This window comes from Anastrepha obliqua, chromosome 2 (assembly GCF_027943255.1).
Source record: "Anastrepha obliqua isolate idAnaObli1 chromosome 2, idAnaObli1_1.0, whole genome shotgun sequence".
In the NCBI taxonomy this organism is placed as follows: Eukaryota; Metazoa; Arthropoda; class Insecta; order Diptera; family Tephritidae; genus Anastrepha; species Anastrepha obliqua.
In genome coordinates this window covers 98,346,346-98,368,224 of record NC_072893.1, presented here as the reverse complement: position 1 = coordinate 98,368,224, position 21,879 = coordinate 98,346,346, and the positions used below count along the sequence as shown (strand labels likewise).

At 38.6% G+C, this 21,879-nt stretch overlaps 1 protein-coding gene across 1 annotated transcript in view; it reads right to left on the bottom strand.

The window, feature by feature from the left end:
- The window catches only part of LOC129238287 (uncharacterized), an 88,105-nt gene that overhangs the window by 49,083 nt on the left and 17,143 nt on the right, over positions 1–21,879 (bottom strand). The window contains exon 2 of the mRNA XM_054873325.1: positions 870–1,003. Within this exon, the coding sequence (XP_054729300.1) occupies positions 870–1,001 (132 nt within the window). The 5' untranslated portion in view covers positions 1,002–1,003. The remainder of the gene's footprint in view (positions 1–869; positions 1,004–21,879) is intronic.

The following is a 21,879-nucleotide window of genomic DNA, read 5'->3' as shown; positions in this document are numbered from 1 at the left end:
AGACTCAGGCTTGGCTCCAGAACAACCTACCCTACCACCGGTTACCAGATTTTTGGCCACCTTCAAGCCCAAACTGCAATCCTCTTGATTATTACGTGTGGGGCACAGTTGAAGCCAAAGTTAACGCGAAGCCTCATAACACTAAGGACGCTCTGAAGACAACCATCGAGGAAGTGATGACCATAATTGACAAAGAGGAGGTAGCTCGCGCATGTGGGAGCTTCAGGTCCCGGCTGGAGCAGGTAATTGCACGAGATGGAGGTTACATTGAATAATTTTCAACTACGATATGTGTACTCATATTATACAAAGTTAAGTGCAAATAAAATTATTTTTGAGTAAATATCCACTAGTTTTGTTTTTAAGTTCAACATTCCGAATTTACCTCGACAGCCCTGTATATATATATATAATATAATTGGCGTGTGCACCCTTTTTGGGTGTTTGGCCGAGCTCCTCCTCGTATTTGTGGTGTGCGTCTTGGTGTTGTTCCACAAATGGAGGGACCTACAGTTAAGCCGACTCCGAACGGCAGATATTTTTTTATGAGGAGCTTTTTCATGGCAGAAATAAACTCGGAGGTTTGCCATTGCCTGCCGAGGGGCGACCGCGATTAGAAAAATGTTTTTCTTAATTTTGGTGTTTTCACCGAGATTCGAATCGACGTTCTCTCTGTGAATTCCGAATGGTAGTCGCGCACCAACCCATTCGCCTACGGCGGCCGCCTATAATTATAATTACCCCTTCTAATAATTGCTTTAAAATGGGAAGTAAATGTGAATAACAGTTTTTATAACTAATTAAATGCGACTTGTTCAGCGTAATTATATTTTTGAAAAAATTGCCTCAAAAAATTGTTTTGAAATTACTTTATCTTCCAATAAAGTCGATAATAAATCAGGATGGTCTTCGTCTTCACTCATCATTGCAAAGAAATCCTTAAAAGTGTCCGGAAAAGAAGCTGGAAACTGTCCTTGACGTGAGTCCAATTTAGCGTCCATTGCTGAAAGAAAAGAAGGTAAATTACAATGACTAAAAAATAAATACTCGAAAAGACATTTAAAAGCCTCTTAAATATTTTGAGTGAGCGTCAAACATTGTGTATGAGTTATAATTAGCGATATAATCACTTTTCTGCTGTTAATATTCTTAAAGTTTTGCTTTATTTAGCAGTTATCCAACCGTAAAGATTTTCTCAACTGAAAACTTCGCTGTCAGTGAGGCTACGTCCGATTAACGATACGCTCACCAACGAAAGTTCATAGTAACTAGTGGCAGGGGATGAAATGCTTTGCGAAATATGAAACTTACAAAACTGTTATTTAGCTGAGTGGTGCCTTTTGGGCATTTGATGTTTAAAAAAGTGTGCTTGCCAATTGGGGGCATGTAATTTACCTTGGTAAAATGTAATTGAGCAATTAATTTTTTTATTTTATTGAGTTTTCTAGGAGAAGGGACATAAGACAAACATACATATATTATACTTACGGTAATACGAGTATAAATGTGTAAGCATATTTTAATTTTGTTGATAGACAAAATAGGGCATGAGTTTATTTATCAGAAAGTAAACCTCGTCCTCGGTGGCCGCCGTAGCCGAATGGGTTGGTGCGTGACTATCATTCGGAATTCAGAGAGAACGTAGGTTCGAATCTCGGTAAAACACCAAAATGAAGAAAAAGTTTTTACTAATAGCAGGCAATGGCAAACCTCCGTGTGTATTTCTACGATGAAAAAGCTCCTCATAAAAATATCTGCCGTTCGGAGTTGGATTGAAACTGTAGAACGCCATCCATTCCTCCATTTGTGGAACAGCATCAAGACACACACGACAAATAGGAGGAGAAGCTCGGCCAAACACCCAAAAAGGGTGTACGCGCCAATTATAAATATAGTTATATACATATATATAAACCTCGTCTATCTACAAGACTATCGGTTACTGCCGAACTGTGTTCATTAACAAGTTTGTTGTGGGAAAAAGTTGGTGCAACTGTATGTTATATGTATGAGTTTTACACATAATATTGAATTTACTTAAAGTTACAGCCTTAGATGTTTTATATGCCGGATAAAGTTCAATGGAGATATTTATTTATTTAGGTATATGAAATCTATACTATAAAGGTGAATGTCTGTACGTTGTCCGCGCATCACTACGAAGCGACAACACCAAATGAAGGTTATAGGCATGTTTTTATGATCGAACTCCTTTCCCACAGCCCCCAGGCCGCGCCACCACTTTCATTCGTTACTAAATAATCGAATATTTGCTTAAATTTAATCTAAAAAATCTTAGTTTTTCCTATTTCCCACTATTTATAGCACACTCTAGACTTCATAATCCGCATAAGCTGTTCAACTATGATCCAAATGCAAAGTTCAAACACGGTTTGAGATAGAAAATTAATAAAAATAATTTTGCTTGATATTTTTCTGATTGGTTGTTTTGATTTCATTCAACGAGGCATAGCAACGGATGCCGGGTATTGTAATATTATGATTATTAATAAAAAATTATTTTCTATGATATTTAAAGCTAGTATATTATAATTATAAATAATAGGATAGTTAAAGGCAGATAATATATTGCAAACTCAAGTGAAAATGTACGGTTCGATTCGTTTGCTGTTCATTATTTATAATCATTTTTATTAATAACGTAATACATACCTATCTCAAATAAAGTCTATTTTGGCTCACTGTAGTCCTTCCATTGTGAATATATATATATAATTGGCGCGTACACCCTTTTTGGGTGTTTGGCCGAGCTCTTCCTGCTATTTGTGGTGTGCGTCTTTATGTTGTTCCCCAAATGGAGTGAAGTACAGTTTTAAGCCGACTCCGAACGGCAAATATTTTTTATGAGGAGGTTTTTCATGGCAGAAATACACTCGGAGGTTTGCCATTGCCTGCCGAGGGGCGACTGCTATTAGAAAAAATTTTTTCTTAATTTTGGTGTTTTCATTCAGCCCAAACCCAAATTGTTCGCATGCACCCTTAGAGTAGGGGGTGTACTTATGTCTACGGGGGTAGGGAAAAAAATGAACATAGGAACTTATCTACACCCAAGATAAGATATAATGAAAAGTGCAGTGTTCCTAAGGTATTTAGTGCCGCTGATTACAAACCTGTAGTCAGATTCCCAAAATTCAAAATGGCGGACGAAAATGTTAAAAATTTATCCAATTTGCTTGAAACTTGTTACTAGGGAGTTTTTGATGCCGCCATTTTGAATTTTGGAAATCTTACTTTAGATTTGTAATCAGCGACACTAAATACCTTAGGAACACTGCACATTTCATTATATCTTATCTTGGGTGTAGATAAGTTCCTATGTTCATTTTTTCCCTACCCCCGTAGACATAAGTACACCCCCTACTCTAAGGGTGCATGCGAACAATTTGGGTTTGGGCTTACTGACGTGATGGAAAATTTTTGAATTCGGATTCGTGCTCAGCGCGAAAATTCCCTTCGGGAACACTAGGTCACATCTTATTCGCATCAGAAAAATTGAAATTTGCAGGGCAGTGTAATACAAGAAAACTTCAAGAAGCAACAGCAACAACAGCAAAGAACAACAGCATCTATGACTGGAGTACCTTTAAAGTGAGTGGTACATTAGACACCACATTCACTGCAATTGCCAATACATACATATGTACATACTCATATCATATACTTGCGTACGTGCTCATATCGCTCGTTTAATTTTCCGCACCCTGCCTTCAGTGAATGACTATTCATTTATCATGTTTGTGAAAATCCTTGTTATCCATTAAGTGAACAAGGGGTTTGGGCGTGATTACTATTCAGTTTGCCGGGGTTCGAAGCTCACAGTAGAAATTAAGCAGTAGATGAAAAAAAGTTTTTTGAAATAGCGGGCACTGTTCGGCAATGACAAACCTCCCAGTGTACTATGTGAGTGTATTTCTGCGGATGCCGAAATCTGGAGACTCAAAATGCACACAATTTGTGTGGAAATGTGAGAATGGACTTATATGCATATGCCTTAACTGATTTAATATAAGATATCAAAAAAATGACTATGAATATTTTTGCAGTCTGGAAGTTGAACTTATTTTGAGGTAAAATTATAATCTTACTAAATTTATTTTCAGCACTAATTTGGCAAAGGATGTAGTTTTCGTGTCGCAAAGTTAAAATTATAGTTTGATCTCAACCGCTAATTTTTTTATGGTTCAGCAATTTTCCATTCTTGCCCGACTCACCAATCACATCCTCAAATAGTGACAAAAAAAGGAAGGTACTAAGCGGCCGTCGTAGCCGAATGGTTGGTGCTCTTCAAATAATAGAAAACGTTTTTCGGTCGCCCCTCGGAAGGCATTGCTCCTCATGAAAAAGCTCCTCATAAAAACCCTTTTCCGTTCGGAGTTGGCTTAAAACTGTTGGTCCCTCCATTTGTGGAGCAACTTCAAAACGCACACTTAAAACAAGTGTACGCGCCAATTATTTATTTATTTTTACATGGCACAAAAAAATGCTTAGCCTACCACGTACTGTAATAGACCGCTGCGCAAGTAATGGGATTTCAGTGTTCATTCCTGTATACCCAGTGTTGTGCAGCGTTGTGGAGCTATACCCAAAAATACTTTGGATGGCATTGCCACAGCTGGTCCGATGTCATTAAGCTCTTATGGAACGGCCAACAGAGTTAGTGAAAATTGGAAAAGTACTTATACACAAAAATACCTTGGATGGCTTATAAGCTTTCTCTTTTTCTATCAACGCTTTTTAGTACCGTCTGAAAATAGCGACTTTTACATTTGTCTATATTTGTTATTAACATTTCTCTTTTAATAAATACGTTTATGTTTGGAGGTCATTTCGAACAATTTGCTTTGAACAAATTTGGTGAATTTATGAAAATTTAAAATTACTTAAAAACTATAAACGCCCGGAAAATGGAGTTTTCAGATTTAAAAAATGCAGAATCACTTCTATCCCTTCTTAGTTTTCTTTTTTCAAAGCGCAGTTCTATGATGGAAAATTGAAGGAGTGGCGAAGGAAAGTGATGTGCCAAGGAGGAAGACACAACTCTCAGTTATCTTATGAATGTGAGCTAATTTATTAGAAGTATATGGGAGCTCTTCTCATGTTTCACTTTGCATTTATCATGCAGTGACATTTTTTCCTACATATCTTGCTTTTGTTCCCACCCTCTATTCACTTTTTTCAAAAATTAAGTACGCTCAAAAAAGCTATCGTAGTTTTGTTCTATTTTAGTTGTTTGTTTGTACGCTTTTTCGCTTACATTAAAGTGAAATCTTAACTCAAATTGTCAAGCATTTTGTTTCTAGAAGAAAGTAGGGGTGTCATAGTACTTGCTCCAAATATGGAAAGAATAAAAAAAACTGTAAGAAATCTGCAAGCACATACAAAGAACGAGAAGTGACAACAATAGCAACTATAATAATAATACCAACAAGAATGAGAATTACCACCGTAACAATAGTCAGCCGAATACAGCTTACGAAGAACAAATATGAGAAGAAGTGTTAGGAAGTGAGTGCGACTAAGGAATGAAACTCGAGAAAGAAACGGAAGAAATACAGAAAACGAAAAGTAGAAGTAAAAAACTAAAGAATCTCAGTTAGTAAATGTTTTCAACTAAATTGTCGCAAAAAAGTTGACACAGGTGCTACTAACATTTCAAAGCAACCTCATTTTCTATCGTAAATATAACACAAGCCCGGCAGAGTTTGCAAATGAACTCATGAATGAGCTGACGTTGAAAAAGTAGTTCAAGTGCAGATCAAGTGGAAAATCTTAAAACATTAGCCATTTTCTTTGTAACATGTTTTTCCTTCTTATTAACGTGCGGTTGCGTGTGTTATTCAACGGCTGGCTGAAATTCAGTTCACTTTTTTGCTGTTTTCCAACCTTTTTCCATTTTATGATGAATGTTTCTAGGACGTTCGTTGGAGTAGTGGTAGCAGTAGCGTGACTCTGACATATACAAGCACATACAGGGCGCGCCATTTTTTATGCTATACTCGTACATCGAAAATAGTCGTTCTATTGTTCTAACTCAACGCGTAAAAAGTATCGCGGCAAACAGGTACCGTCTGACAATACTATTCGTCGTTTGGTGTCGAATTTTTTTGAGTACGGGACAGTAGTAGTTCGTCAACATGCCGTTCATCAACGACCAAGACGTTCCAATGAACTTGTTGAAGCAGTGAGGGAGTGCGTTGCCCAGGAGCCAACAGTGACGTATCGTCGTCGCGCTCAGCATTTTGGCGTCAGTGAAACCACAGTGCAGCGCATTTTAAGGGATGATTTAAATTTGTTTCGGTATAAAGTGCAATTGACACAAAGAATATTGCCGACAGACCATTCACGTCGCTTGGAATACGGCCCAACAGTCGCTCGAATGGTTGACACTGAACCCAATTTTGGAAATTTCAATGACTGACGAGGCACATTTTAACCTCTCTGGCAGTGTGAATAAACAAAATTGCCGTATTTCGAGAACTGAGAATCCACATGAGATCCATGAAACGCTATTGCATGACCGGAAAGTAACTGTTTGGGTCGGCATTTGCGCCAATAAACGAGAAAACGAAACGGAAGATGGAAACCGATATTGATGGATGTTGGCTCATTATGTCTGCCCGAAAATGCGTGAGAAAGGTTTAGACGGTTACTGGCTTCAACAAGTCGGTGCGCCATGCCGCACTGCGAATGCAACAATTGAATTTCTGCAACGAAAATTCCCGGGACTTCTAGTGTGAAAAAGAGGCGTCATTGACTGGCCTCCCAGATCACCTGACTTATGCCCCCGAGGTTTACGCCAACAAGCGAAAAACTATTGACCAGCTTAAGGCAAACATTCGTGCCGAAATCGACGCTATAAAACCCGAAATGCTTGACAAGGTGATGGATGACAAACGCAGAAAAAAGATCGCAGTTTGTGATTGCTAATAAGGAGGCCACTTGATTGATATTGTATTAAAAAAATAGTTTTAATAAATTGTAAATAACTAAACGAAATGAAAATATTTAACTCATACAAATGAGTTGATTTTTTTTCAAGGTAGGTAGGTAGGTAAAATGGCAAGAGTACCATACGCACACTTCAAGTAGCACTTACGTGCCGTTTTGGTACCATAATGTGGACCACTACCTGTGCAAAGAAACATTTTTGGGAGGAGAAAAGCTTCTACAGCCATCTAGTGCTGTTGATGTAGTGGAGGAGAGAAAAGGGATATAGGCCGGAGAATTTCTTCAAGTCATCCTCAAAGGGCACGCTAAGGAATCTCTAGCACCTAGCCGCCAGAGCCGTACATTTGCAGGATCCCACAGCTTCTGCAATAGGGGTTGTACGGAATTCCAAGCTTCTCCGCATGAGTACCGATCACCCAGTGACCAGTGAACACCGCAATGAGTTTGGAAATTGAATGGCGGGGTATTGCCATCGCCTTAAGCGTTCTGTTTCTATCGTATGGGGCCACAGCACACGATGAGACAGGCCTCCATCTGTCTTGCGTTTTTTTGAGAAAGAAATTGTGTAGTTTCCCTTTAACAACGGACAAAGGGACACCGATATCTGAGAGGGGCACAGCTGAAACCGGTTCTGTCGACCCCTGCCGACGAGCTTGGCAATTTCATTTCCTTCTATATTCCTGTACCCAGAAACCCAGATAAAAGAGATGTTTCCTGCGCGATCGAGCTATTTGAGTTCCTCCTTACAGGAGTTCACCAGAAGAGAGCTGAAATACGGTGACGACAGGGCCTTGATCGTAGCTTGGCTATCGGAAAAAATATTAATGTCTCCCTCCCAACAGCGATCCCGAAGCATTTTGCATCCCTGCAGGTTCGCGAAGACCTCTGCTTGAAAAACGCTGCTCGTTTCGGGCAGATTAGAGGAGACCGAGATACTGGCTGATTTAGAGGAAACCCCCGCTCCCACTCCAAATTCCATCTTGGATCCGTACCGACTCTCTCCTCCTTCCAGTCTTGCCTGCTCGGAAAGATAGCCCTAGCACAACCCTCAAATCCCAGTTTGCGGATGGAGAGATCAGTGCGAAGAACAGAGAAGGAAGGGGAGATCTGCTTCAGGATGCTACCATGTCCTACAGGAAATTGTCTCTAGGGGCCAATCTCCTTCAACCTAATAGCGCTCTAAGCAGCAATGGATTTAACTTGCAGAACCACAGAAAGTAAGTGCATAACAACGTTAAGCGCAGCAGCGGGACATGTTCTACAAGCACCAGTGATGCCCACACATGCAGTTCTTTGCACTCTCTCTAGTTTAGTGGTGTTGTAGCGCTTCTGAAGAGTTACCCACCAAACCCACTAAGTTGTACATCCAAAGTAAGACACGTGGCTTGAGACTCCATTTTTTGCCGAACATAGATTTACTGGCGTAGAAGGCTATACTGGCCTTCTTAACTCGATTTTCTAGGTACAGCTTCTAATGGAGCTTGGGGTCAAGTATTACACCAAGATATCTGACTTCCAATCCAAGTGTAAGACACTGGTCGTTTAGTTTTGGAAGCTTAAAGGGCAGAGGCTTGTATTTCCTGGTGAATAGCATCAACTCGGTTTTGTCAGAGTTGACTCTTTTTTTAAAGCTATTCAATATTTTCATACCGACATAAAAGATGGCGCACCCTGTATTTGCTGCAAGTGACATAATGGAAAAAAATGTTAGAGAAGCATGCAGAAAAGACTACAATTTTTTTTTTTAATTCTGAGCAAAAAATTCATGGCGATGTCAATTAACAGAGTATCTCATTACGTGAAAATGTTCCTTACTTTTACTAGGGAGGTATAGTAAATTGAAAACTTTGAAGCCGTTTTTCGTGACATTTTGGTATTTTGGAATAACTGACATGCGGAATTATTTGATTACGATTTTTTAATATACCTTGTACGTAAGAGACACGTTTTAATGTTGAGGAGTATAAACAGATTAAATAAATGAAAAACGATTATTGAGATATTTTTTCCGAAAAGTAATAAAACACGTTTTTAAAAAAGGCGAATACCTAATCTCCGATTTCATTTTATTCACAGCTTGTGTATGTTTGCGAGGAATATACTTGAAGTCTTTAGAAAAAAACATTTTTTTATTTAATTGCTTTAATCTAAAACATTCTATTTTGCTCTGAATCTTTTCCGTAAATCATTTTAAATACCCTACGATCAAAAAGTACCGATTTGACTGTTTTCTTCGATTGCCAAGGCGAGATTATTCATCCGTTTTGAAGCGTTTGAGAGATGCTGTACGTCGCAAACGGCCGAAAATGTGGGCAAACAATTCTTGGATTTTGCATGATGATAACGCGCCATCGCACCGAGCCCAAATTGTGCTCGATTATTTGACCCAACACCAAATAAATACCATCGTTGGCGCGAATTTAGCCGACTTAAGCGGTTTTGGCCGAGTTTAACAAAGCTTAACAAAGCGTGCCGGTCGTTTCTTTCCCATGCTAACCGGCGCCAGTTGGATACACCAAGTGAAGTCAACTCCTATTCCACCTGATCTTTCCAACCCAGAGGAGATCATCCTCTCCTTTTGCTACCACCGCATCGAATACTTTTAGAGCCGGATCGTTTGCATCCATTCGGGCGACATAAACTACATTGGATTTCCAGGCTAACATTAAGAACTGTCAACTGTTATGCCGGGGGGTGCCGATACTCGTGTGCGCCGACTGTTTGTTTCACGACAGGAAGTACTTCGTTTTGTTCTCGTTCACCACCAGGCCCATTCGCTTTGCCTCTTTATCCCGTTTGGAGAAGGCAGAACTAACAGCGTGGTTCTTAAGGCCGATGATATCAATATCATCGGCATGCGCCAACAATTGTACGCTCTTATAAAATATTGTGCCTGATCGATTAGTTCTGCGGCTTGTACGAACCTTTCCAACATTAAGTTAAAGAAGTCACGCGAAACCTTGTTTGGTATCAAACGCCACGGAGACGTCCTACCCAATTCTGATGGCGCTGCTGGTGTTGAGCAACGTCATCTTGCAAAACCGTATTAGTTTTGTGGGGATACCAAATTCAGACATCGCGGCATACAGGAAACTCCTTTTCGTGCTGCCGAATGCAACTTTGAAGTCGACGAAAAGATAGTGCATGTCGATTCTCCTTTCATCGGTCTTTTCCAAGACGTGGCGTATTGTGAATATCTTGTCGATGGTGTACTTTCCAGGTCTAAAGCCACACTGATAAGGTCCACTCAGTTGGTTGATGGTGGACTTCAGCCTTGCACACAGTACGCTCGCTAGAACCTTATAGGCGAAATTTAAAAGACTAATCCCGCGATAATTGGCAAAGATGGCAGGATCTCCCGTCGTAAGGAGAGGCATGCTGTTCATCCGGCAGGCATGCTTTCATCCGACCATATTTTGCATAGAAGCTGATGCATGCACCTTACCAGCTCCTCGCCGCCAGTCCAGCGTTATGGCTATTCTCACCTCGTCATAGTCGGGTAGCGGAACGACAATTCCGTCGTCAACGATTGGGGTATCGGGATCTTCAGCATGACATTCCCCATCGTACCAATTGTTTTTGCGGGCTCGCCGGAATCCGATTTCTTCTTCGGCGGCGGTACGTAGGGAACGAGAAATGTTGCTCCATTGTTCGTGCATGCCGGTTTGTTGGGCAGTACTCTCTGAGAACAGGAGTGAGAGTCGAGTGGCGAATCTTCTGGCTGTCTGTTGTGATTGCAGCTTTTCGATGTCGAACATTCTTTGCGTAGGTAGATGCACGTTTTTTGCTGCACAGAGGCGTGTGCGCAGTTTGGCTGCAACAAGATAGTGATGCCAGTCGATGTTGGGTCCTGGGATCGTACGTACATCTAATACACTAGAAGCGTGTCTTCCATCTATCACAACACGATCGATCTGGTTTCGCGATTTTCGATCAGGAGACAGCCAGGTAGCTTGGTGTATCTTCTTATCCTGGAATCTGGTGCTGTACACTAACATGTTTCGGGCCCCGGCGAGGTCGATCAGCCTCTGTCCCTTACCGGATGTTTCGTTGTGCAGGCTGAATTTTCCGACTGTGGGACCAAAAACAACACTCTTTGTTCACCCTGGCGTTGAAATCGCTATACACGATTTTTGTGTCGTGGCGGGGGCAGGGCTTATAGGAACGTTCTAGGCGCTCATAGAAGGAATATTTGGTCGCATCGTCCTTCTCTTCCGTCGGGGGTGGGCGTAAATGAGCGAGATGTTAAAAAAATCGGACTTTGATCCGGTTTATTGTGCGACGCTCGTCCATAGGAGTGAACCACAGTACTTGATGACGAAGTCTCTCTCCCACAACAAACCCAATACCGAATTTGCGCTCCTTTCCAGCAGTGGTAAACGTCGCAAGGTCCTAAGTTTTCCTACCTTTTCCCGTCCATATCATCTCTTGAATGGCAGTGATGTCAGTCTGTACTCTCTCGAAGACATCAACCAGTCATACAGAGGCACCTTTCCCATTAAGGGACCGGACATTCCAGGTACATGCCCTAAAATCATATTAGTTCGTTTGCAGGGGTCGTCATCAGTAAGGTAGTTTTCATCCGATGCTTTGTATATCTTACGCGCTTATTTATTGCCTTAAAAGGCGCTTATAAAGTTAGGTCAGCTTATTCTCCTTCCTGATTGGAGCGGTAACTTTTTAGGCGATTTTGGCCGAGCAATTAAAGGGGAATTTTACAGTATGTACAAACTTAGAGGTATCGGATTTTAAATTGAAATAAAACAACCAAAATTCAAATAGATTGAGCAATCTTCATTATTTTTGTGTAGAACCATTCATGATATTTATTTTTTAAAGATAATTCCATTCAAATGTTGGCCACAAATGTGCTGTATTTCGGCCATCCGTAAGCACCAATTTTGAATGACTCACATGAGAGCTTTGGTAGGTTTCTCGTGAAAACTTTAGTAATGTTGGCTTCGCATACCTCAATCGAAGCTGGTATGTCCACAAAGTATTTAGATTTTTGATATACGCATACACCCTTTTTGGGTGTTTGGCCGGGTTCCTCCTCCTATTTGTGGAGAGCGTCTGATGTTGGAGGGACGTACAGTTTTGAGGCAACTCCGAACGGCAAAGGGGGTTTTTATGAAGAACTTTCTTATGGTAGAAATACACTCGGAGGTTTATCATTACCTGCATTACACTGCTATATGAAAAATCGTTTTCTTGATTTTGGTGTTTTACGGAGATTCGAATCTCAACCCATTCGGCTATGGCGGCCGCCCCACAAATAGAACTCCAAAGGTGTGGTATCATACGATCTTGGTGGCCAATTCACTGGTCCGAGACGAGTGATAAATTTCTCACCCGAACGAAGACGCAGTAAATCCATTGTTTCACGGGCTGTATGGAAAGTATCGACGTCTTGTTGAAACCAAATTTTGTGGAGGTTACGGGCTTCAATTTAGGGTATCAAAAAGTCGTTTACCATGGCGCGATAGCGTAAGTCATTCAATGTTACTTTGGCACCAGCTCCGTCTTTGAAGAAATATGGGCATATGATTTCTCCAGCCCATAGGCCGCTTCGGGTTGCTCTTCTTATGGCCATTCAGTCGAAAATGGGCCCCATCGCTGAACATAATTCGGGTTCTGAGCACGCGATGAACACTTTGCGCAGAATGTCGATTTTCGTAATACAATTGCACGATTTTTAAACATACGGAAATGTCAATGAATACTGAAAAAAATTATGTATGTGGTTTGACAGCGTGATCTATCAAGACATATTAATAGTTCATATTTTCGAAGAAATTAAACCTTGATAGGGTGGCGAGATATTTCTACAAATCGTATTTATTGTCTGATTTTTTCATATTTGGATCGTACATTATTTTGGAAAAAATAAACATACGCTTCAAAATTGTACTCGATATATAGCGCTGGAGTTAAGATACTCTTAAGAATCGTATTTACTGCCCGATTTACTTCATTTTCGGGATATATAAGTAAATATATGTGTTGCTTAGGCAAAAAGAAATCCGATAATTCACGTTTGAAAATTGAGTCGATAAGAGGCGGCAAATCATGAGGGTTGGATATTTAAAAAAATTGACCAAGCAATTTAGTGTAATGTGTAGAAAGTATTAGAAGCTTCAGGTAAAAATATGTATATCATTATCCGTATATCACCAAAGAGTGTATGAGATGTTTTACGGCCTATTTTTTCGGGGTTATATTTACATCTAACAGAAAACAATAAAAGGTAGTATGTTGTTTTAGTTGCGTGGGGTTCTGCTATGGAAGAAGCATTTTTACAATACAATAAATAAAGGGGCTTAGAATTGATATTTTGCATAATCGGAGACCAACAAGCAATGCGTTGTATTCTTGTTTGTTCGCAAATGCAAATTGCATTTCCAATCGCAAAATCGCTGTCTCTACCATCGGTAGACCTTTGACTTTGTTGGCAGGAGATTTTCGGCAAACTTTGCCGGTAATTCCACGATCTACACCCGCAGATGAATTGCATCCATGCTGGGCGAAATTCGTTCTTATAAAGGGTGATTTTTTAAGAGCTATAGGAAAGTTTTCAAAAAAACGCACGTAAAATTCATACAATTTATATTTAAATCGATAGTACAGTCCATATAATTTAATGTTTGAAGATTATTTCATGCAAACGTTGACCGCGACTGCGCTTCAAATGGTCCATCCGCTTAGTCCAATTTTGGCATTCTCTTTCCAATGTTTCGGCCGGTATCTCACATATAAATGCTTTATTGTTGTCTTCCAATGCGTTAATTGAAGCAGGCTTGTCTGAATAGACATGAGCTTTAGCATAGCCTCACAAAAAATAATCTAAAGGCGTTATATCACACGATCTGGGTGGCCAATTGACAGGTCCCGAACGTGAAATAAAATGTTCACCGAACTCGCCTCTCAACAAGTCCATTGTTACGCGTGCTGTGTGGCATGTGACACCGTCTGGCTGAATCTACATGTCATGCAAGTCAAGCTCTTGCATTTTGGGCAAAAAAAAAGTTGGATATCATTTCACGGTAGCGCTCACCATTCACAGTTACGTTACGATTTGCAGCATCTTTGAAAAAGTACGGTCTCCAGCCCATAAACCGCACCAGACTGTGAGCTTTTCTGGATACATTGGTAGCTCTTGCAATTCTTCTGGCTGATCTTCACTATAAAATCGACTATTCTGCTTATTTACGTACACAACAATATTACGAACACAATTTTTCGATAAAAAAGTGGATCTTCGGGAAACTTTCCATGAGCCCATTCACCAGAAATTCTGCGTTGCGGTAGGTCGTTCGGCTTCAATTCTTGCACCAACTGTATTTTAAATCCTTTCGCAAAATTTTCCACGTGATTGAGTAACAGAGGCCCAATTGCTGCGAACGACGACGAATCCATAATTGATAGTCATCATTAACACGCTGAGTGCTATGTGAGTCCAGGTTGGTCTCACAGTGCGAAGGGACTTTCAGGCCTCGTGGTGACACTTGGTCTCACGGTATAATGTGTGAGATTTCGGTTTGTGCTGATGCAGCTGCTTCATAGAGGCTATAAGTATTAGTGTATTCACGCCATACTAGAGCCATTGCATTGTTTATGCTGCTTGGCCTATGGGTATGAGACCAATGTGGCATCATATGGCCTATTCAAAAATTCAAATATTCTATTGTATTATGTAAAAAAAAATCGTGGCCGGACGAACCCCATTTTTTTTGTTGTATGGTGGCACTCAACGTGTTAACACTGACCGATACAGCTGCGATATTTTCTTCAGTTCGCACTCTACGTAAGCGTGTTGGTGGTTTGATGTCCAATAATGTCAATTTGGTTCTAAATTTAGTCACAATAGCTCGAATAGCCGCTTTAGTGGGTCGATTAAACTGGCCATAAAATGGAGGAAGCGCGCGATAAACTTTCTTAACAGAACACGCTTTATTTGATCATTGCCCATTTTAAACTCTGCTTCTTTTCTTATCAAAGATGTCATCGGCCGAGCAATGACAGCATAATTATGAATAAACTTACGGAAGTAACCCGTTAACCCCAGAAATGCCTGAACACGTTTAATATTTTTTGGCAAGGGAAATTTTTTGACAGCTTTTATTTCCACTTAACTGGGCCAGACACACCCGTTTTTTACTTCAACACCCAAAAAAGTTACTCTTTCTTTTAAAAATTGACATTTTGTCCAGTTAATTTCTGAACCGAATTACTTCGCTCGTAGAAGCACGCTCAGCTTGCTATCTTCAACAACTAAAAACGTGTGAGTAGTGTCCAACACATCGATCTCTACTTGCGTTACGATCTCACCTATTGCAGCTGTAGTAACGTTACCCAAAACAGAAAGTTTCACAAGGCACCTCCGTATCGGCTGATCTTTTTCGTACGGGAACATAATAAACTATCATTGCTTTTGACGTGTCTGCTTTACAACTATATTGACATTGGACTTGGAGTTTGTGCATTGCCTGGCCATATGCCCTACTTCTTTGCATTTGAAACATTTAGTTTCTTATTTACATTCTACCCTCTTATGTTGAGTAAACCCACAATTATAGCAGTGTAATTGTTTACATTCTACTTTTGTTCCTTTTCGAGATTGTTCCCGCATGTGAATTGGGGTATTTTGCCGGCGTTTATTAGTTGAACCCTCTTTTGTCATCATTTCCACCAATTCATACCTCTTCCGCACTTCTTTAAATGTTGCTGTATTATATACTATAAATTAAATTTCAAATCATCTCGTACCTCAATGCCGTCAACTATGTATCTTATGACAGCCTCATCTTCTATTTCTGCAAGCGCAGCAATTTTCCGCATTTTCAACAAATAATCATGATCAACTTTTGCTCGAATTCTTCTCGTAATACTGCACATAACGATTCGTAGTCATAAACAGTGGTAGTGTCAAGAAATAACTTTGCTGTGCCTACCATTTTATTACGAGCATTTACGTATTTTTACTTATTGTTTAATTCATAAGCTACTGCATTCTCATCAAAATTACGTATCCCCTGCTGCACTGGTATCGAAATACCATGAAAATCTGGTATTATCAGGTCAGTCCATAAGTTCGTGCGTTTTTTAAAAGTGGTTTTAAAATTAATAAAAAATATGTTTAAAGTACTTATTAATCATTAATATATTTTCCTTCATTATTTACAATGTCTTTCCAACGTTTAGGCAAATTTTTAATTCTCTGCTCAAAAAATTGTTTGTCGTTGGAGCCAAAATACGCTTCGATGTCCCTTTTATAACATCTTTTGGGGAGTAGTTCTTTTTACTCGTATGGGATTAAAGTCCACGGAAAAGGAGATAATCACAAGGTGCAATATTCGGAGTATGGTGGATGCGGCATTAGCTCCAATCCGAGCTCGTTCAGCTTACCTAATGTTTGCCTTGCGGTATGAGGTCTTGCGTTGTCGTGGTGAAACAAAACTTTGCGTCTATTCACTAAAGACGGTCGATTTTTGTTAAGTACCTCACTCAGGTTTGATAGCTGACGTAAATAACCATCAGTAGTTATCGTCTGGTTTGGTTACAGAAGTTCATAATAAACAATACCGGCCATATCACACCAAATAGACAGGAGAATCTTATTAGGCCATCTCTAGGGGTCGGTTCTGGTGTTTCATCTTTATCTAATCATTGGGGTTTTGCAAACAGGATTATTGTAAAGGACCCATTTTTCATCACCAGTAACGATACGGTTCAAAAAGCTTTCATTTTCAAGCCGTTGCAGCAGCTGAGAACACACATTAACTCTCTGCTGAAGGTTGGCGACGGAAAGTCTATGCGGTACCCATTTTCCCAGCTTTGAAACCTTTCCCAACTGAACCAGGTGGCTGTGAACTGTGCCATGCGATGAATTAATCTCTGAGCAATCATATCGACTGTCAAATTTGGCTCAACTTCCACGAGTTCGAGAAAGGCGTCGGAGTGAAAGACTTCAGGACGACCAGCGCGAGGGACATCCTCCACGTCGCAGTTACCACTTCGGAATTTTGAAAACCACTTTTGCGCAGTCCTTACACTCACGGTATCCTCTCCGCGAACAGTGTTTATTTCTGCAGCAGCAGTTGTTGCAGATTTGCTACTTTTATTGTATAAAAAAAATACAAAATATCCTCTTATACACGTTCGAATATTCCATTTTATTTTTTAACAACACGTGCTTCTGTCCGCGATTAAAATCACTTGTTGAATGCACAATATATCAAGGAAAATATAAATAGTTCCGTTATATTCCGCGAATAAATTTTTGTATGCAAAAATCGTACAAAAGTGAAATTATGGGTAAAATGCGCACAAACTTATGGACTGACCTGATAGTCTAAGATTTTAATTGCTAAAATAGTTAATGAATTATAGCATTTGGAGAAATACCTTTAAAAACAGTTTTTGGTCTTTCTTCGTTTTGCAAATTATTTCATACCTAAGATTATATAGGATCTGAACTTCTCCAAAATGCCTTTCTATGCCATTACGGTATTACTGGGAAAAGGATACAGTGATACTAGTATCCGATAACGAGCTTCAACGCTTAGAGTTTCAGAAATCGAAACCCTGGTTGTTTTTTAAATAAAGCCGTTCAATTCAGCTTACTTCCCAGCATTATAGTATATGTACAATATTTTCTTAAATTCAACTTTGTTTTTATTTCTTAAATGTAAGAAAGTATTACTTCGTACTTACACATCGTTATTGTTAGTGTAAAAACATGAAGATAATCTTTATAATATAAAGTACATACTTTGTTGGAAGCTGTGATATTTTATAATTTTTTTTTGAGCATATTTCTCGACCCTCCTTGGTTGCGCGCATGCTTTCATGTTTGTGTAAATGTGAGGGCAGCTTTAAATCAGTGTATGCTTTACCTTTTTGTGTAGGAAAATGTCCTTCAGACACTTATTCGAGCGCAAAGCATTCAACCGACATTCATCAGCTATTTACTTGAGTGGGCTTCCAGATGCTGCCGCTCTCATGAATGGTATACAAGCGCATGTATGTATATATATGCATGTATTTGCTTACTTACATATTTGAAAGATTTGTTTTTTGTGTTTGTTTGACTATATGGCGCAGGTATCATGTACGATATAGTTCGCACTCTAATATCAGATTTTGCTATGCTGGGAAACACCAAACTAGTCAGAAAGAATACAAGTTTACAACTAGAATTTCGTGACTGAAATCGGACTAGTACGAAAAATACCAGAGTTGTACTGATTACAAAAATACCAGAGTTGTACTGAATTACATTTTTTAACTTTTATTTGGGTAAGTTAAAAACCGTTAAATTAGTACATATTCAATTATATAGGTATATTAAGTATGAAATTGAATACCTGTGCGCATCGCCGCTGCGCCAACAAACATCATATTTAATATGATTTTGAAAAGGATAAAGAAGATATTATTTATTGTACCATATTTCAAATGTTTTACTTTTAATAGTATATGTATGATGAAATATGCGACTTTTTAAAGATTGCATTTATTATTCCTGTAAGTTGAACCCTTTGTTTGATCTAAGTATTTGTACTTACAAGTGCCTTTTCGCTATGTTTTCTGGTGTGTTTGACCTTTACTTCTGATAGCAACTGTATGCAAAAGCTGTGCCACTGCGTACTATTGATGCATTTGTCGAAAGTTTTATTTTATATTAGAAAATGTTTTTTCGTATCACATACTTCGACAATTTATGCGGAGTCTGCTTTCTTTATATTGATATAAAGTTTTAAAAATATAATTCAAGTGAAGACCCAATGTATAAAAATGGCTTTCTTCAGCTGTGGTTTCTTGAAAAATTGTATAGTTTGGCGTGAAGTCTGGTATCTATAGGATCCGTTTTATGAAATATCTTTGCAGTTTGTCAACCTGAATCTACAGACAGCTTGAAAAAGTTTCCATTTATTTTTAACGATATTGACGATTTAGCAAGAAAGTCCTTCCAGGTGCAATTTATGCTTGCCCTGACCTCCAAATAGCGATATTCTGTCATAACCCTTACATCCTCGCCATTGCACCGCCACTTTTCTAACTGCGATATTCGGCCGCCTTTTCAAAAAATCATAATTTCCGATTTACTTGGATTAACTTCTATATTCCATTCGGTGCAATATTTTTCTAATTTATATATCATAGCTTGCATGGTCCTTGGATTATCTGCTAACAACACAATATCGTCCGCTTACAGCAATAGCCTTATATTAATGTTTTTAACCATTACACCATTTCCAAATAGTTATGTAGGTCGTTCAGGTGCAACGTAAATAAGAGTGGTGATAGAAACATACCTGCTTCACTCCTGTGCCAGACTTAATGTACTCGTATTAAAGTATTTCGTTAATTGCGATTGATTTAACATAGCCTGGAAATATATTTGAAACTCTGCGGCTGAAATTTCCGCTCCCACTTGAAAAAAAGTTCCTGTTATTTCCCTTGCTAAACTCTACCATTCTTTCGAGCTTGATGTTCTGTCAATTTTGGCAAATAATTTTTCATTGTACTCTCTCCTTGCATCTCCGCATACGTTTTTATATTTCTGCCTCGCGCGTAAGTATTTTATTTGTCTGCCATATTATTTGGTTTTCTAAACTCGTTCAAATACTCAAAGGACACCTTCCTAGCATTATACCATTTGCAAATATTCCACACTTTTTTAATTTGTGAGTTATATGCTTTTTCGTTTTTTTGTGGTACTGCTTCCTTCATTGCTCTACTAGCTTTTCAAGACCAGTAACCTCTCCAGGTTTCGATTTAGGTTCTGCTTCTAAATATCTATTTGCTTTATGTTTGACTCTAAACTAAAGTCATAGGTTCAAAATTCTTAGCTGCATGAGATCTCTTATCTACGTTTAAAGAAAACTTAATTACTACTTAATAACTAAATATTTAGAAATGTCTTAGGCTGGTATACTCGTATTTTTGGTCGAAATCTGGCATTTACTATTTTTTTGGAAATCCCCATGTTAAAAATATAAGTTGCTTATATGGAAAAAAGGCAGTTGTCGGACAAGTTTTACCTGCGACCCATACTAGTTGTGGAGTAGTTTACAACTACTATGTTTGACTCACTACTACATATGCATTAGTGGCACCATTAAGAGAAGTACCCCATTGGGAAGTAAGCTTATTCTTGATAGGCACATCATCCTAGTTGCTGGAAATCTTAGATACTCGAAGAGGTTAAAAGTAGTTATTGATGTATCTTGGTGATTTTTCAGTTTTTGTAATTTTTATTTTATGCATTTTTACGTTGGAGTTGGAATATTTCTGTTGAAGTCAAGACTTTTTCTAATAGATTCGCGCAGTTTTTAATTCGAAATTATTTACTTTTAAACTATCATACATTCACTGCCTTATTCTTGTTATAAATTAAGTATGAAACATTTGTGTAACGTTTCTTAAAAATCGTTTTGTTTTTCAAACTACTTAGTAATGGTTCACATGTAACTAAATTATCTACTTCTTTGAGTTTAACTCCCAATCCGTAATTAAATAATGAAATTACCCATACAAAATTTTTCTCCTGAAATCCTACAACCCTCTGTATTCTGTGTAAGGAAAAACTTCGAAGCAACCACACAAACAGCGTTACTAACTGAGAAGATGAATTATTCCTCACTTTAAATTTTATTCATTTATGAAAAAAAAATCCTATATTATTGTACATCCATGGTACTTGGAGACCCCGTACTTATGCACTCAAATTGCAAATTACACGATTTATATTGTTTTTTTTTTCAGTGTTTCCCCTAGCATAAAGGTTTGGTGGACTTGTGATGGACGCTCTTTGTTCCCACTTCATTGACAGAGGTAAAGAAGCTACAACTCATCAAGTTTACTAAGGAGATAGATTTGGTTGGAAGACATTAAAGGACAGGCTGAAAAAATACTTGCGATAATTTTTGTACAAGTATTTCGCTGACATGCTTCCCAAAGGCTTCATAATAAGAATAAAGCTTTTATTCTACCACTCGAGGAAATTTTATTCATCACAATTTGGTTCTTCAAGTGATAAAATTATGATGTGCTCCTATAAGATTAAGAAAAAAAGCGATACTATGCTATAAGCCCTTTACACCCAGACACAACTCAAAGCAAAGGCCTGACGTAATTCAGTATTACAATAACTAAGAAGTGAAGAACACCATGATGACCTGCAATTTTTATAACATAATTAATATATCAGCAATAGCCTGTATGAGGTAATGTAGTTTCTTGTATGACCGAGCTCTTGATTTTGTTCGGACGTTTTTGTACAGCTCGAGCAAATGAGAAATTAGTACCCGATGCTTAATACTCGAAAAGTTTCGAGCATGACCTCGAATATGTCGGGCAATACTTTTGATTATATTGACTTTTTTCCTAATACTTTTTTTAAGTTATACAAATTGTTTATAAACGGCTGAGCAACAAGTTACTCACACTGCTCGTTACCCAACTCAAAAACCGACCGAACAAGCAGAATTTGTTATTCCCTTGGAAAACGCATAATAAGCAAAATACCTAAAAGTTACCGTGACAACGCCAGTAGCCTTAGGTCCAAAGTTAGGATAATTTGTGAGTTCATTTAATATTATAGATTCAAATAATACGGATCGGCGTAGCTCGAATCTTTTTTAAAAAACATCTTATTTGCTTCAAAGAATTCAGTGCGGTGTTTTCTAAAAGACCTCGAAGAACAATTGATAATGACACAAATAGAGAAAATAAGCCATAAACACTGAAAGTATCTCGGATCTTCCTACAAAAATTAAAATAGATCGCACTTACAGTCTGTGTCAGAAAAAAGCAACCGCGATTATTCGTGAAGTATTAAAGATAAACATTTAAAATTTTTTTAGATGAAAGTATGTACCGAACTGTGAATCGCAATTACTCAAT